This window comes from Clarias gariepinus, chromosome 3 (assembly GCF_024256425.1).
Source record: "Clarias gariepinus isolate MV-2021 ecotype Netherlands chromosome 3, CGAR_prim_01v2, whole genome shotgun sequence".
In the NCBI taxonomy this organism is placed as follows: domain Eukaryota; kingdom Metazoa; phylum Chordata; class Actinopteri; order Siluriformes; family Clariidae; genus Clarias; species Clarias gariepinus.
In genome coordinates this window covers 7,545,263-7,559,386 of record NC_071102.1, presented here as the reverse complement: position 1 = coordinate 7,559,386, position 14,124 = coordinate 7,545,263, and the positions used below count along the sequence as shown (strand labels likewise).

The 14,124-nt window shown below is 36.7% G+C and overlaps 2 protein-coding genes across 3 annotated transcripts in view; one reads left to right on the top strand and one right to left on the bottom strand.

The window, feature by feature from the left end:
- Nucleotides 1-284: 284 nt before the first annotated feature.
- On the bottom strand, nucleotides 285-3,941 carry tssc4 (tumor suppressing subtransferable candidate 4). The gene is made up of 3 exons (XM_053491428.1): nucleotides 3,767-3,941; nucleotides 3,427-3,530; nucleotides 285-2,192 (listed from the first exon to the last, which is right to left on the bottom strand). Exon 3 carries the CDS (start codon nucleotides 2,118-2,120, stop codon nucleotides 1,218-1,220), a length of 903 nt encoding a protein of 300 aa, XP_053347403.1. The 5' UTR covers nucleotides 2,121-2,192; nucleotides 3,427-3,530; nucleotides 3,767-3,941; the 3' UTR covers nucleotides 285-1,217.
- Nucleotides 3,942-7,486: 3,545 nt separating this feature from the next.
- The window catches only part of ano5b (anoctamin 5b), a 33,626-nt gene continuing 26,988 nt past the window's right edge, over nucleotides 7,487-14,124 (top strand). The window contains exon 1 of one of the 2 annotated variants that reach the window (XM_053491791.1): nucleotides 7,487-7,867. In XM_053491791.1, coding sequence (XP_053347766.1) covers nucleotides 7,792-7,867 — 76 coding nt within the window. In that variant the 5' untranslated portion in view covers nucleotides 7,487-7,791. The remainder of the gene's footprint in view (nucleotides 7,868-14,124) is intronic. The other variant, XM_053491792.1, reaches the window with a different exon arrangement.

Here is a 14,124-nt window from a genome sequence, read left to right as displayed (position 1 = left end):
AGACTGCAGTGGTCACTGAACCAGCAACAGAATCAGGGGCAGCCAAGACCCACTGATGCACATGAGGAGAGATGGCTGGACCACATAGTCTGATCTAATATATCTACTGTAACCCTAACTGCTGGTTCCCATAGAAAGGTGTCGGAACACACAGCGCATTAATGTTTGAGTGGCAAAAGGAGGACCTACTTGATATTAGGTGGGTGGTCATAATGTTATGGCTGATCAGGGTATGGCAGCATGGTAGGTTCTGCAGTCATGAGTTTATTAAGCATAGCAGCAATGGAGAGGCATTCTACCCAACTATCTCCATACACAGTAGAAATTGTCTTTTTTTTTTTTTGAAGCAAAAAAATTAGCTTTATTTACCGAAACATCCTACACATTGGCAATTCTTTGTAAATATATAGTCACCCTTCCCATACATGATAACCTCGTAATAACATTTCATTTTGGAACAGGTATGAACAAACTTGAAAGACGTTTCTCTCAAAAGTATTCATTTTTTTGCATATATTTGTGGTTGCTATTAATTATTCAAAATACTATTGATTAACAAAGTAAATTGAGGCTGATAAATTGTGCATAGCAAAACGCAAAAAGTCAGTAACTGTAAATGTATAAAGTCCAATTGAATGCAACTGATAAAATGGCAAATAAGTATAGTCAGCTAATCTATCAAGTACAGAGGAGACAGAGTTCAGCAAGTTTTAAATTTTATCAGATGCATTAGAGTAAGTAGTCTGTGCTGCTCTATGGTTTGTAGTCTAATCTAATCAGTATGGAAATCATTACTACAACAGTGTATTGTATTGTCAAAATGACAGATGTGCAAAAAAAAAAAAAAAACAGACAATTTTACAAGAAGAGTTAGACTGGCTGTTTTATGCGTTTTTACAATCCAAATGTTTTCAGTCTACAAGACATAAAAGCTGCTTTTTTAATTAAAACTGTTTCTAGATGATGAACGTATTTTTGTAATCCATTCTTCACTTGACGATAATGTTTAACACACCAAAAAATATAAACAATTTAACAGAGTTCCTACATTGTAAAATAAATGCAGAAAAAAAATCTCTAAATGCAAAACCTCATCTCTGTGGTCTTTTTTTTAACAACCCACAAAAGTGCATGATTAATGAAAGAGAATAAGAGCTAATGACATAGCTCTCACAAGAGAGAGTGCTAAACTGGACATATCATGCACTCAAAAGCTTTTAGTCCTCTTCCCCAACTGCCTTGCGGAAGTTTTTGCGATTCACTTTTCTCCCACTACTGAAAGTAGCACTACTACCTTTTCCATCTTCATTGTCGCCTTCGTCCATCCACTTTCGTTTCTTTTTCCCACCATCTAGTGAAAGATTGTGGTGAAGAGAGGACATTTTTCCTCCTCCTTCTTCTTCTTGTTGTTCATCATCCAAGTGAACTAAACCGACCTCTTTTGCTCGGTCCACCTTGTGCAGATTCTGGCCTTCATCTTTGGAAGACTGGCTGGGCTTGGTGAAGATAATCTTGTGCTCTGAGCTGCTGCTGTGGACCTGGTTGAAAGCTGGGCTAAAAGAACTTGCATCAGCTTCTTCAGATCTCCTACGTTTATGTAGGCTCTGTATGAACTCATGGGCCACTTGGCTGTTTTTGCGGTCACTTGTGTCAGGAACATCTTCCAGGTTATAGCGGGTCCATCGGTCAGGGTGTAGCAGGTAGTCTGGTACCGTCTTGCTTGATGAAGCTTTTTTGGTTCTCTGTGGTTCTCTACATCTCATAGGAGGCGATGGTGGAGCAGGACGAGCAAATGTACCATCGACGATGTTGTCTTCAGCCAGCTGACTTGAGGTAAGCTTCCCAACACTATCCAGCTGATCAAAAATGCTTCTGCTGCGGTATGAGAACCCAAAACTCCCACCCATCAACTTGAACGAGGGAGTTTCTTCAGAGACTTTGCTGGTATGTTGAACATTTTCTTCATCAGAGGAAGAAGACAATTCCTCAACTTTTCTGCTGAGGGACTGTAAGGACTCATCAGGATCAGAGTCACTCAAAGAGGCATCATCAGGAAGATCAATCGTATCTCGATTGGAGAGACTGTTGGGAGTGTCATCTCTGCCTTTTGGGTCGCTCATAGTGCAGATAAATTTTCACAGGTCAAGGGGCAGTGTAAAAAACTGAAACTTTAGAACTGACAAATTATGCTCCTGTAATAAAAAAAAAGATAATAGATGAAATCAGTAATTGGGACATACAAAAACATATTTAAACATGTCATGACAGTTTTGTGCATGTCATACCTGTTTCAAAAAGTCATGATCATAGATGTCATTTAACAAGAAACATAGAGTGACCCCAAGGTCTGGATATTTCCTACACAATTTTTGTTATGAAGTGGAACAAGTTATGGATATTGCTCTAATTGGCCTATATAACATTATTTTATATAACTTTTTTATTTACTGTATGTGTTTTAACATGTCAGTTTTGTTTTTGTGAAATTTTAAAAAAAAAAAAAAAAAAAAAAAAAAAAAACATCTCGTTTCTCAGTGGGCCCTTCATTGAAATTCAGGAATCTTTACATAGAAAAGTTCAGGGCTGTATAAATTGATTAAAATAATATGAATAATAATAATAATAATAATAATAATAAAATCACACTGCGATTATTTTGACACATATTGTAATATGTGTCAAAATTATCGCGGTGTTTTTATTTTTATTATTAACTGGTTGATGAATCTTTCTTTTATTTCATTAAGATATTAATTTAATCACCTAAAAAAAAACAACAACCTTAAATCATTGACAAACACTAATTTTGCATCTTTTCGCAATTAACTCCTTTTGGAGTTGCTCTGACCCAATCATCTAGCCGTCAAAGTTTGGCCCTTCTCACAGTAGCTACAGATACAATATCTCAGTGGGTGCAGCAAGTTAGGCAGCAAGTGAATGTTTTATCTCTGAAGATGATGTGTTGGAACTAGAAGGAATGAGCAGAATGGGTAAGTATTTGAGTGACTTTGACAAGGGCCAAATCGTGATGGCTAGACTAGTGGGTCAGCTCCAGAACTGCAGCTCATGTGGAAGGTTGCTGGTCTGCAGTGGTGAGAACTAACCAAAAGTGCTAAAAGGAAGGGGAACCTGTGAACCGGCAACAGGGTCATGGGTGACCAAGCGAAGGATGGTAATGAAGACTGTTACAATATAAGAGTTACTGTAGCTCTAATTGAGAAAAAAAGTGAATGCTGGTTGTGATAGAAGCTGTGTTGGTGGCACCCATAATTAATATAAGGCAGGTGATCATATTATTATGGCTGATCAGTGTCCTGCACATTTTAATGTACTTCCCTACTTCCCTCCATCACACCCACTTTAACTCAGGAAGGCCTGGTATTTAGCTGTGTCACTGGTGTTGGTGTGCACACTGGTGCGCCTTACTAGGATTGAAGACTCACAGGATCTGCAAGAATCCCATTACAGCAGCACAGATGATAAACGTCTGATCAATCACACGGATCATCATGTTAAAATGCACGTCACTTCTGTGAAAAACAGCACAGAAGAATAATTTACGTCCAAACACATACTCTGTACAAGCAACAAATGTGTTAGCTAGCTAATAGCCTAAGGCTAAGCGCCCGTTAACAACGTACTCTGAAAACACAAGATAAAATAGACACTCTGTTAAAAAAAAGATATTAACTTATTTTAGTGTAATTAATATACAAACCAAACTGTTTAGCATAACAAACCAAATAAATACGCATAAAAGTCATACCTTTCGCCTTTCTCTTCTTCGTGCTGCTCTTGTTACTAAGACAAGAAGCTGTATATCGCCCCCTAGTGTACAGGGGAGTGATAAAGCTGATCTTGTGTGTGATTTTCACTTCGTCCAGCAGAGGGAGACACAGCAGCACTCACATTATTAGTGGCGCTTGCGAAGCGAACTATTACTATCTCACAGGCTTATTTTCTTTTTATTCTTCTTCTTCCGTACAAAAGTTTAGCGCGTAACTAGTCCCGCACCGTTTGTCGTAGACCCATAAATGAGGTGTCATATCGTGCCGGGAATGGGGTGCTATGACTTTTCTAGGGGTGGGCGGTTAATTGCAGGGGGCAATTAACCGCCCCAAAAAGTCCCATAGACTTAACATTGGGATCAACATCAACTGTGACGTCATAGCTATGACTATGATGCCACGCCAAGCACCACTCAAATGTGTCTCTCTAGTTGATTATCAATTACTAACCATTGGGCATGGATATCTGGGTCTGGCCGCTTAAAAGAACTTGTGGTGAGTTTATTTAAATACATGTATAAATCACACTCTCACACACACACACACACACACACACACTTCCTTATAGTATACTGCTTTTATCTTGTATTCACGGTCACGTGGGACCTGGGGAGCACACACGCACACACGCACGCTCATTCACACACTACAGACGGGAACGCCAGTTAGCCTAATTGCACTGTGGGAAGAAACTCGTGGAGAACATGCAGACTTCATGCACACAGACCCCGAGGCGGGAATCGAACCCAGACCCTGAAGGTACAAGGCACGCACTCAGGCACACATAAAATGAAAATTCTAAACATCCATAGGTACATATACAGATCGAGGGATCTTTAGGGGTATTTTCTTGACGATCCCATATAGTAGCCTAATGAGTGGACGAAAAATGAAAAGAATTTACTTAATCTTGAGAGCATTAAGGAAATATTTCCAATATGTTAGTTCATGATTACAAAACCATAAAGCCACAAGCTGTTTGAGGGCGGATGTCACATAACCATAAGAGTACCCACAAGGTATAAACCCAAGATAAATCACGTTTATAGGGAAACAATTTGTTTGCTGGTTTGCTACTTTTTTCTATTCATTTATAAAGCAAAATTTGTGTTTTGAGCATCAAAAATCTTTTTGTATATTTTGCATTCTAGGATTTAAAGCACTTGCAATTTAACGGCGGTTATAATTAAAATGTCATGGCCTTTCTTCGAAACATTGTAATGACCAGATAATGTCTCTTCTCTAATCTGTCACCAGCATTGTATAAATTGATTGCTTTGTTGACCTTACAGTAGACCTAAGTGTGGATGATCACATTGTATCTGTGAGTCATTTTGGTGTAGTTAGATGGGGGAAATAGAAGTGTATAAAACAGGCCATACGTGCATTCTGATGCATGATCTAGTTTAAATATTCAATCGGGCAGTAAATGTAAATTTGTAAAACAAGGGAGAACCAGTTGCCATTTGTAAAAGAATGTCTTCTTAGTAAAACCTCTAAGTGCATATTTACTCTTCTCCAGCATAAGAAAAAGTAATAAATATTTAATCCAATGAAAGATAGAGGGACACTTAATGGACATTTACAATTTAAAAGTATGAAATATCTGGATGAAATATTATAGGAAGCATTTATATCTCCTTCAGAAAATGAATTGGTAAGTTTCATAATATTTTGGGCTTACCAAATTTTTACTTTATTTTCACTAGTTATCTAATTTTTATCACTTGAGATATAGATTTAAGAAAAACACCCTCGACAAATTTAGAAGGTTATAAATATTTTGAAATTATTATTGGTGGTGGTAGTAATAATAATAATAATAATAATAATAACTAGAGAGACACATTTCCTAAAGAAAATTTGAGTGGTGCTTGCTGTGGCATCACAGTCATAGCTATGATGTCACAGTTGATGTCGGTCTTAATGTTAAGTCTATGGGCCTTTAGAAAAGAAAAAAAATAATAAGCCTATGAGATAACAGTAGTAGTGCTTCGCTTCGCAAGCACCACTAATAAAAATAACCTGTTGAACTTTTAGAAAGCGATTTTCAGTCTTACCAGGAGAGGGAGACACACCTCAGAAAAGCCTTAAAATATACTGGATATTTATTTTTTAATTGAAGGTGGTATTTTGTGACCCAAGTAACTAAGATTAATTTTTTTCTGCAGAATATAAATAACCTCAATTAGCAACCGGATCTCCAGACAGTGAATCATTTTGAATGTTGACAGATATTTTAAAACATTTAGAAAATTTACACTAGCTTATTTTTGTGAATAGCTGACTGAGGTCTTTGCAAATCTGAATCATTTTATATGTATACACTAGCTTGTATATATGCTCTCTGTGCTTACTGTTAGAGTTGCAGTAGTCTTAAACTTGCATTTTTACCAGCATCAGCAGATTTAGGTCTGATTTGCTGATTGTGTGATATTGATTTACCAAAAAAAAAAAGGTTAACTATGAGATTTTAGTGGTTAGCATGGTGGCCTTGTACCTCCAGGTTCCGGGTTTGATTTCTGCCTTGGGTATGTCTGCATAACGTTTGCATTTTCTTTGTGGGTTTTCTCTGAGTTCTCCAGTTTCTTGCAGATTAGGCTAATTTCCATTTCCAAATTGCTCGTGGTGCGTTAGTGAGAGTGTGTGTATAGTATGTGTAAGTGCCCTGCAATGGATTGGCAGCTTGTCCAGGGTGTAACCTGCCTTGTGCCCTAAGTCTCCTGGGATAGGCTCCAGGCCACTATGACCCTGTATATAGGATAAAGCAGTATTGAAATTTCATGATGAAACTAATAGTCCATCTTTATCACTCAATCATAAACAAGATAAACAATCAGTATAAATAATTAAAGGGGAAAGAGATAATTCAGAAAAAGAAAAAGGTCCATCAAACATATTTTATTTAACTGTAACTCCTTTACCCCTTTAAGGTAAGTTCTTAGAATTTTTTTTTAAAATATCATATCTAGTTTTAATATTGAATAACAAAAATGACTCTCGCCATAAATATAGTCATAAAAGCTTGAAGTGGAAAACAAATAGGACAATAATGCAGAAATATTTATTTTCCATGGTGTTTGCACAGGGGTCTCAGGTACATAATGCTACACAGGAAAGTGTTTTCAGGAACTATAGCTACATATACAACTATATCCCATTTAACCATTAACCAGGTAAACTATGTAATCTATATTGAGAATGTGATTCCATGTGTTTTTTAGTATTCTCATGATGGGGCTTGAATCTGCCAAAGACTTTGTGGCTTTCATGCATGTTTACTGTTTACTTAAAAACATGACAGCTCTGAGTTTACTAAATTTACTGTATGGTGTAGAAGCAACATTTAAACGACTTTTAACTGTCCCTTAAATGACTCTCTTACTGTCCCTTATAGCAAACACTCTCATTATATGTTAAAACAACACAAAAACATATTTCTTAAATATTTAGTAAATCAAATTTATATAATAATTTTTTGTAGGGGCACCAAAATCTGACATGCAGTAATTATTTTTCACAGGATTTTTATTTTACATTTATAATTTTGAGTTAGAGTAGGTCCTTACAACAGGTGAGAAACATTTTCAGGAAGTGATGAGGGGAAAAAATAAAACAGACACACACAAAAAAAATTCCAAATATTTTTTTCCCAGAAACAAATTAAGTTTTTTTTTTTTAAAAGCCACTCCCATTTCATTGCTCTATCCCAATCTCAATGCTCCTAACATCAAGGGCACTAGGTGGTGTTTTCAGTCGTACAGCGTATAGGTAGGATGTAGTGCTCTTGTGAAGAGAGTATGAAGTGATTTAATACCAAACCCTCGCCTCTGTGTCTGATTTAGGAGTTGGATGTATGAACCGGTGTAGCTCTACGGAAAGTGGCCCGTCTGTCAGGCGGTAAAATGGACTTGTCTGAGCTTTAACAACTGGATTTATCCGAGTAAAAAAATAATAATAATCGACACTCCAAGAGGAAAGTGGTGTTGTTTTTTTGGTGAAGATGAAAAGGATAACGGGGAAGACGAAAGATGCTACTCTTTTGGAGATGACAAACAAAGCGGACGCTCATGTGGAAGGTAACAAAATAGCCAGTGAACGCGAAATAGATACAAAGTATCAGTAAATAAACACATATCATGCTGACGTCAGTTCAAAGAAGGCGCGAGACGGGGTTTTTTTTTTTTTGTACAAAGAGAGAGCAGCACTGCTCGTGTTTTTATATTAAATCTAACTCTCTATTACATATATACTCCAATATACTCTTCATTTATTATCCCCCAATAAAACCGCCTTCGTGGTCTGCTAGGCAAAACCATAACCTCCCTGTGAAAGTTTTACACTTGGGAGAGGTTTCTCACAGTCTGTTTTTATCCCAAACCCACTCCCTGGTGACACGTACTGTAGGGCACCAAGTGGGATGTGGAAGCAGTTGTTTCCTACACCATGTAGTGCTTCTATTTAGGGAGTTTGAAGTGATTTGTGATTCAGCCTTTAAACAAGTCGATTGCCGTTAAAGTTCAGGACAACGATTTAATCTCTGTAGGTTTACACATCACTACTTATTTACATCAGTCCAGAAGGAGGCAGTACTGTATATTTGTGGTATGTACTTCCTATGGAAGCCATGTTTTAAGGACGCATGTGCACTACAAAGGGTGCTTACAGTATATAATGTGTGTATGACATTCCCTGGTTGTGGAATTACGTAGACGCACACACAGCTCTTTTTACCCAATGTATGGTTTGCAATAGGCGTCACAGTGGCGTAGTGGTTAGCACTGTGGCCTCACACCTTCAGAGTTAAGGGTTTAATTTCTGCTTCAGGGTCTGTGCTCGTGGAGTTCCTATGATTTCTCCGTGCTTAGTGGGTTTCCTCCGCTTTTCTCCCACATTTAAAAAGGCAATCGGCTAATTGTCATTCTGAGATTGTCCATTGTGTGTGTGTGTCTTGTGATGGATTGGCACCCTGTCCAGGAGGTGCCCCTGCCCTGTGCCCCAAGTCTCTTCATAAGCTCCCGGTCCCATGACCCCGCCGTATACAGGATAAGCGGTATAGAAGTTGAATAAATTAATAATTTGCAATAAATCATCTGTTTGTACCTAGGATACTATAGGTTTTATAAATGTGAAATCAGGAAGAGGCTTATTTTCACTTCATAAACGGAAGTCGGAGTCATTTGGGTTGAGCTTAAATAACTAAATGACATTGCTTTCGTTGTTAGTTTATAAAAAGTTTCTAAAAAAACTCACTTATTGTGTGTTCGTTTCTAAATATCATCACTTATAACAAAGGATACTGGTAGCATAACTTTACTTCGTAGCTCCAGACTCGGTGTGAAGCTGTATCGACCCACTACACTGTAGAGATGTAATTCAATTCATAGGTTCCGTTATCGTATTTACTTGATCCCAACCCAGATGGGAACTGAGACTGAATCACCAGAGACTGAGAGGGCAGTGAGGTCATATTCCATTTTAAGCAATGTGACTGCACTGATGTTAACATCTGTAAAAATGTTCACTGCCATGGGCATGTTCAACCCTAAAACATTTTAGATTCTTTTAAGATGCATTGCAGTGATAGTATACTGAATATAAGGCGTGGCCTGGATCATATTTAATATAGTTTATTTATACAACAGAAAAGTTGACTACTTGTAAGGCCCCAAAATAATATTTTAACAAAAGAAAACAACATACTATATACTTGCTGATATAGTGACTTTTTTAAAGGAAATATTTATGTGTTATTTATTAATGCAGTCTCCAGGGTCTAATTTTTTTTTTATTTAATAACAATGATTGCATTTTGCACCAGGGGAAGCATTCAGTGTAGAGAATGTTGATTTACTAGTTTCTTTTCTATTTTCTCCTTTATTACTTAAAGATGACTAAAGAAGAAGTTACTAGAAGAAAAAGAACTGTTACTAGAGGCTATAATCTGAAAAAGTTATAACTGGAAGTACATTGTGTGTACATAATATGAAATTATTTAAAAGTATAATGTTTTGTTCATTTAAAAACAAAAAATTTAAACTAATGGCAAATTGCTCTGGTATGCAAAGAGTACAAAAGCTGTCATATTAAAATAATCCACTTTTGGTAACCCTGCCTTGCTTTGCATTTTATGCTATGTCTGTAAGCCTAATGAGAACAGGCTTTATTAGTTTGTCAATTACAATATCAGCTATCAACTCATCTTCTGATTATCATCTTTAAGTATCTTTTAGAATTCATTCCTCAATTTCATGAAAATGGAAGTACAACAACTCTCTTATCAGATTTTTAAGTGCAAGTCATGAGCAGTACCTTTTAAGCTGTATGCAGTGAGAGATCTTCATATCCTTCAGCATAATCAAATAAAAGCTGGTAAAGGCAGAGTATAGGCCTTAGATTTCAAAAGCAATACGAATGGTGACCTAAAGTCAGTAATTTCAGGGATTGTTGTCTACTCAAAAGGCTATCCTGTGATATTTTACTGCCATATTCTGATAATAAAATTTTGTGGTTATCCCGGTAGTCATTACGTTTAGGTAATATATTTTAAGTGTCTAAACCCAGTAGTGAACTCATTAGAGCTAAGATGAGTCAGCAGCAGGTCTTTGTGACAGGTTGATTAGTGTGTGTTAAAAAAGCTGCATTTGGAAGAACTGCAAGATCTCTGGCAAATCCCAATCATTATTGCCCTATTCAGCAGTGGTACAGTGATTTGATTTGGAATATAAAAGATAAAGATAAGTAACAAAATGCAAATGGGGACGAAAAGCTTGTTAAAATCTTTTTTATTAAATAAATCACCTCAATTCTTAGCTTAAGATACTGTTTATGAAAGTTTCGGGTTCCCTCCCACCTCCCTAAAGCATGCCGTATATTTATCTGATATAACACCAGAAAATTCATCTTCAGGAGGGTTAATAAAGACCACTATGTTTTCCAAATTTTTAAAAATAAAGTAATGGTAAGTGTTTTGGAGCCCATGTGACCACTGTAGAAAAGGTGCAGGAGACCCTACAGAGCATAACATGCACTTATTTTAGCAACAAGTTCATAGCACAAAAGTGAAAGCAAGGGTATTTTTTAAACAGTATAATAGTAAAAACTAATCCAACTTATCGGCCAAGGTTCATGAGAAATCCCGTGCAGTTGAAGCCAATCAAGTTAATCCAGAGAAACATAACAAGTCTAGACTAGTTTAAACAGAGTTCAGGCAGTGAATGCAATGCGTGATGCAATGCGCTCTTAAGTAATGATTGTTTTGAAGTGTATGTTTTTAATGTTTTTAACAGTGTGGTGATGAATTATTCACTTTGATGAACCTCCTCTAATGTGTGACAGTGTGCGGTTGTGTGAAGTCTAGTTGTTTGAGAAGCAGAAGAATTCTCAAGGGCAAATTAATTATGATTCATCATTAGTAATTAAAGCAGCATGAAATCATAATTCTCTAGTAGAATGAATTAGTGCTAATACTATTATCAGGCTTTCTTTTATGATATATGAATGGGATATGTAAAGTCTCGCTGGTCCTAGTAAAGAAGTGCATGAGATATTCTATAGCCCCATTTCCAAAAATCCTAGGACAGTATGGAAATTGCCAATTTAGAAAAAAAAAGAAGTCATCCGTAATGTCTCTTTACCTTGTACTATATTTTTAACACTACAACACATTATTTGATCATTTACCATGTTCATTTTATTGTTTGCTGAAAATTTGCACTGATTTCAAATCCGTGTCTGCGACACCTCCCAAAAAAGTTGGGACAAGCTAAAAGTTACTAAAATTTAGGACTTAATTACAAGGTAATGAGAAACAAGTGCTGCTAAATAGGTAAACATATTATTTTATATAATGAGTTTCCAAGAAAGGCATAGTCCTGTCTAGAGCAAGGATGGGGCAATGATCGCAGATTTGCCTGCAGATGTGCCGATAAATTATTCAGTACTATCAGCATAGCCTTATCCAACGTTACTACACATCACCATCAAGAAATTCATCAAAACCCATCAAACCTCAATGCAAAAAGGGCAGGCCTGAAAACCACTTCTAAATGTGTGTCTGAGAGATCCGTGTAAACCTTTCTCCATTAACACCATTTGTCGCAGTATGTACAGATGCAACTTAAGGAAGCCATACATCAATCCTATCCAGAAGGACCAAAGACTTCTCTGGGCTCAGTCTCATCTGAGATGGACAGTGGCACACTGGAAAGGTGTTAACACACTGGAAATGAGTCAGCATTTCTCCAGGTCAGCATCTGTCATTGTATGGGGGTGTGCGAGTGCACATGGTTAGGGTAAATTGCTTATCTGTGAGGGCATCATTAATGCAGAAATATATGATGATTGTAGAGCAACATACAGTATGCTGCCATGCTAGCTGCATCTTTTCCAGAGACATTGCTGTTTTTTACCCCCAGGCGCCCCCCCCTCCAACAGGACAAACCACATTCTGCTCCAATTTCACGTGCATGGCTGAGAGTAAAGGTGCTAGGCTGGCCTGTCTGGAGTTTTTAACTGTTTCCATTTGAGAATTTGTGGCAATTTATGATGCATGCTACTGTATATTACCTGCATAATGAAAGCATAGGGAAAATCCAGCTGACTATACTTGACCAATTGGTGTCTTCAGTGTCCAAAAGCTTAAGAAGTAATATTAATAGAAATGGTGACAGTAAACAGTCAACTGTACCAACTTTTTGGGAGGAGGCTGCACCCACCAGATTTGACATGAATGCATATTTCCAACAAAACAAATAAATCCACATGGTAAAACATTAAATAATATGTTGTAGTGTTTTTAATATAATCCAGGGTAAATTGACTTGACAGTTGACTTCTTTATTTTTTTTGGTTGTAAATATTAAAAAAGAAACAAATCTTATTAGTTATTCAAATGGTTTTATAAAATAATATTAAAAATCAGATATTACCAAGCCTAGTCACACAGCCCAAATAAAATCATTTAGGGCAAACAGCAGGCGTCCTAGGTCTATTTACTCTGATATGTTTCCTTAAGATTATATGAAACACAACAGGGACTAGGAGAGGAACAGAACCAGAGTTGCTATGGCAACAAGACTCCGTAATTGAGTTTTCTGTTTTATAGTTTTGATGTTCTTTCTACTGGCCAGCTGGAAAGTAGGAAGGTTACACATAAGGGCTGTATAAAAATAAGTGCATTTCGAGTGTAAATACCAACAGATCAGATTTATTAATGCACAGTAAATAACAACGGCACATTAAACCTGTTGAATTTAATTCATCTTAAGTTACGAGTTAATCATGGTCACTGTCCTGGTGCATCCTGACTCTGTCTCTGGAACCCAAAGGTAATGTATGAGGTAAATATAGGCCTTGGATGGGATGAAAGTTCATCGCAGGGCGTCGTGCATATACACACTGAAATAACTCTTGAGCATTGTCAGAGATGTTGTCGCTAAATGTTGTCCAAGTGACACCTGTGTCCACATTTTTTTGGAGGTTGGATGAAGTTGTCACCATTGGTTCTACCTACTTACTTAGTCACTTTAAACACTTTAAACACTTTAAATCCGTGACATTTCTATTTATACTCATTTTATTACTGTACAGTTATGTTATTTTATTTTAAATTCCATATTTTATTTTATTTTTTCTTAGTTAAATTTACCTCCTGTTTTCCTTTTTTTATATTTATTTTTCTATTTCATAGTCTTTTATTTTAAGGTCACGGGCAGTTGTCTAAAGCATTTTACTGCATATCGTACTGTGTATGACTGTGTATGTGACAAATAGAATTTGAATTTTATATATATATATATATATATATATATACATATATATATAGACAGACAGAGAGAGAGAGAGAGGGAGGGAGAGAGAGAGATAGATAGCACTCTGAATGCATTGTCACATTCTGTAGAATGAGACTTAAGCCAGCATCTCAGATATCTCAGTCAAACAGGACCAGAAACCAAAAATAGCATTTGGACTTAAAATATACAGTAAGATGAGTGACAAGACCCACATCACGTACAGCAATGCGCTTCCTTACTACAGTTGTAGAAATAGGAATGCTTCTTATCACTCACTCACAAACTGTTTCCTACTGGGAGTGTTTCACAAATACCAGAAGATGAACAAGGACAAAGCATGCAAGCATACTTACACAACACATTGTCAGTACCACTTGAATGTGATGTATGAAACAAATATAATCTAAAGATATTTCTTTAAATTAGAAAAGTGTTTTCGTAAGGAGTTTGCTTGTTCTTTTTGTGCTTGGTGAGTCTACCCCAGGTACTCTGGTTTCCTTCCACAGTCCAAATACATGCAAATTAGGCTAATTGATGTTTCC

What these genes read in the sequence shown, in the direction of transcription:
- tssc4 (XM_053491428.1), bottom strand. Translation starts at nt 2,120, where the DNA reads ATGAGCGACCCAAAAGGCAGAGATGACACTCCCAACAGTCTCTCCAAT.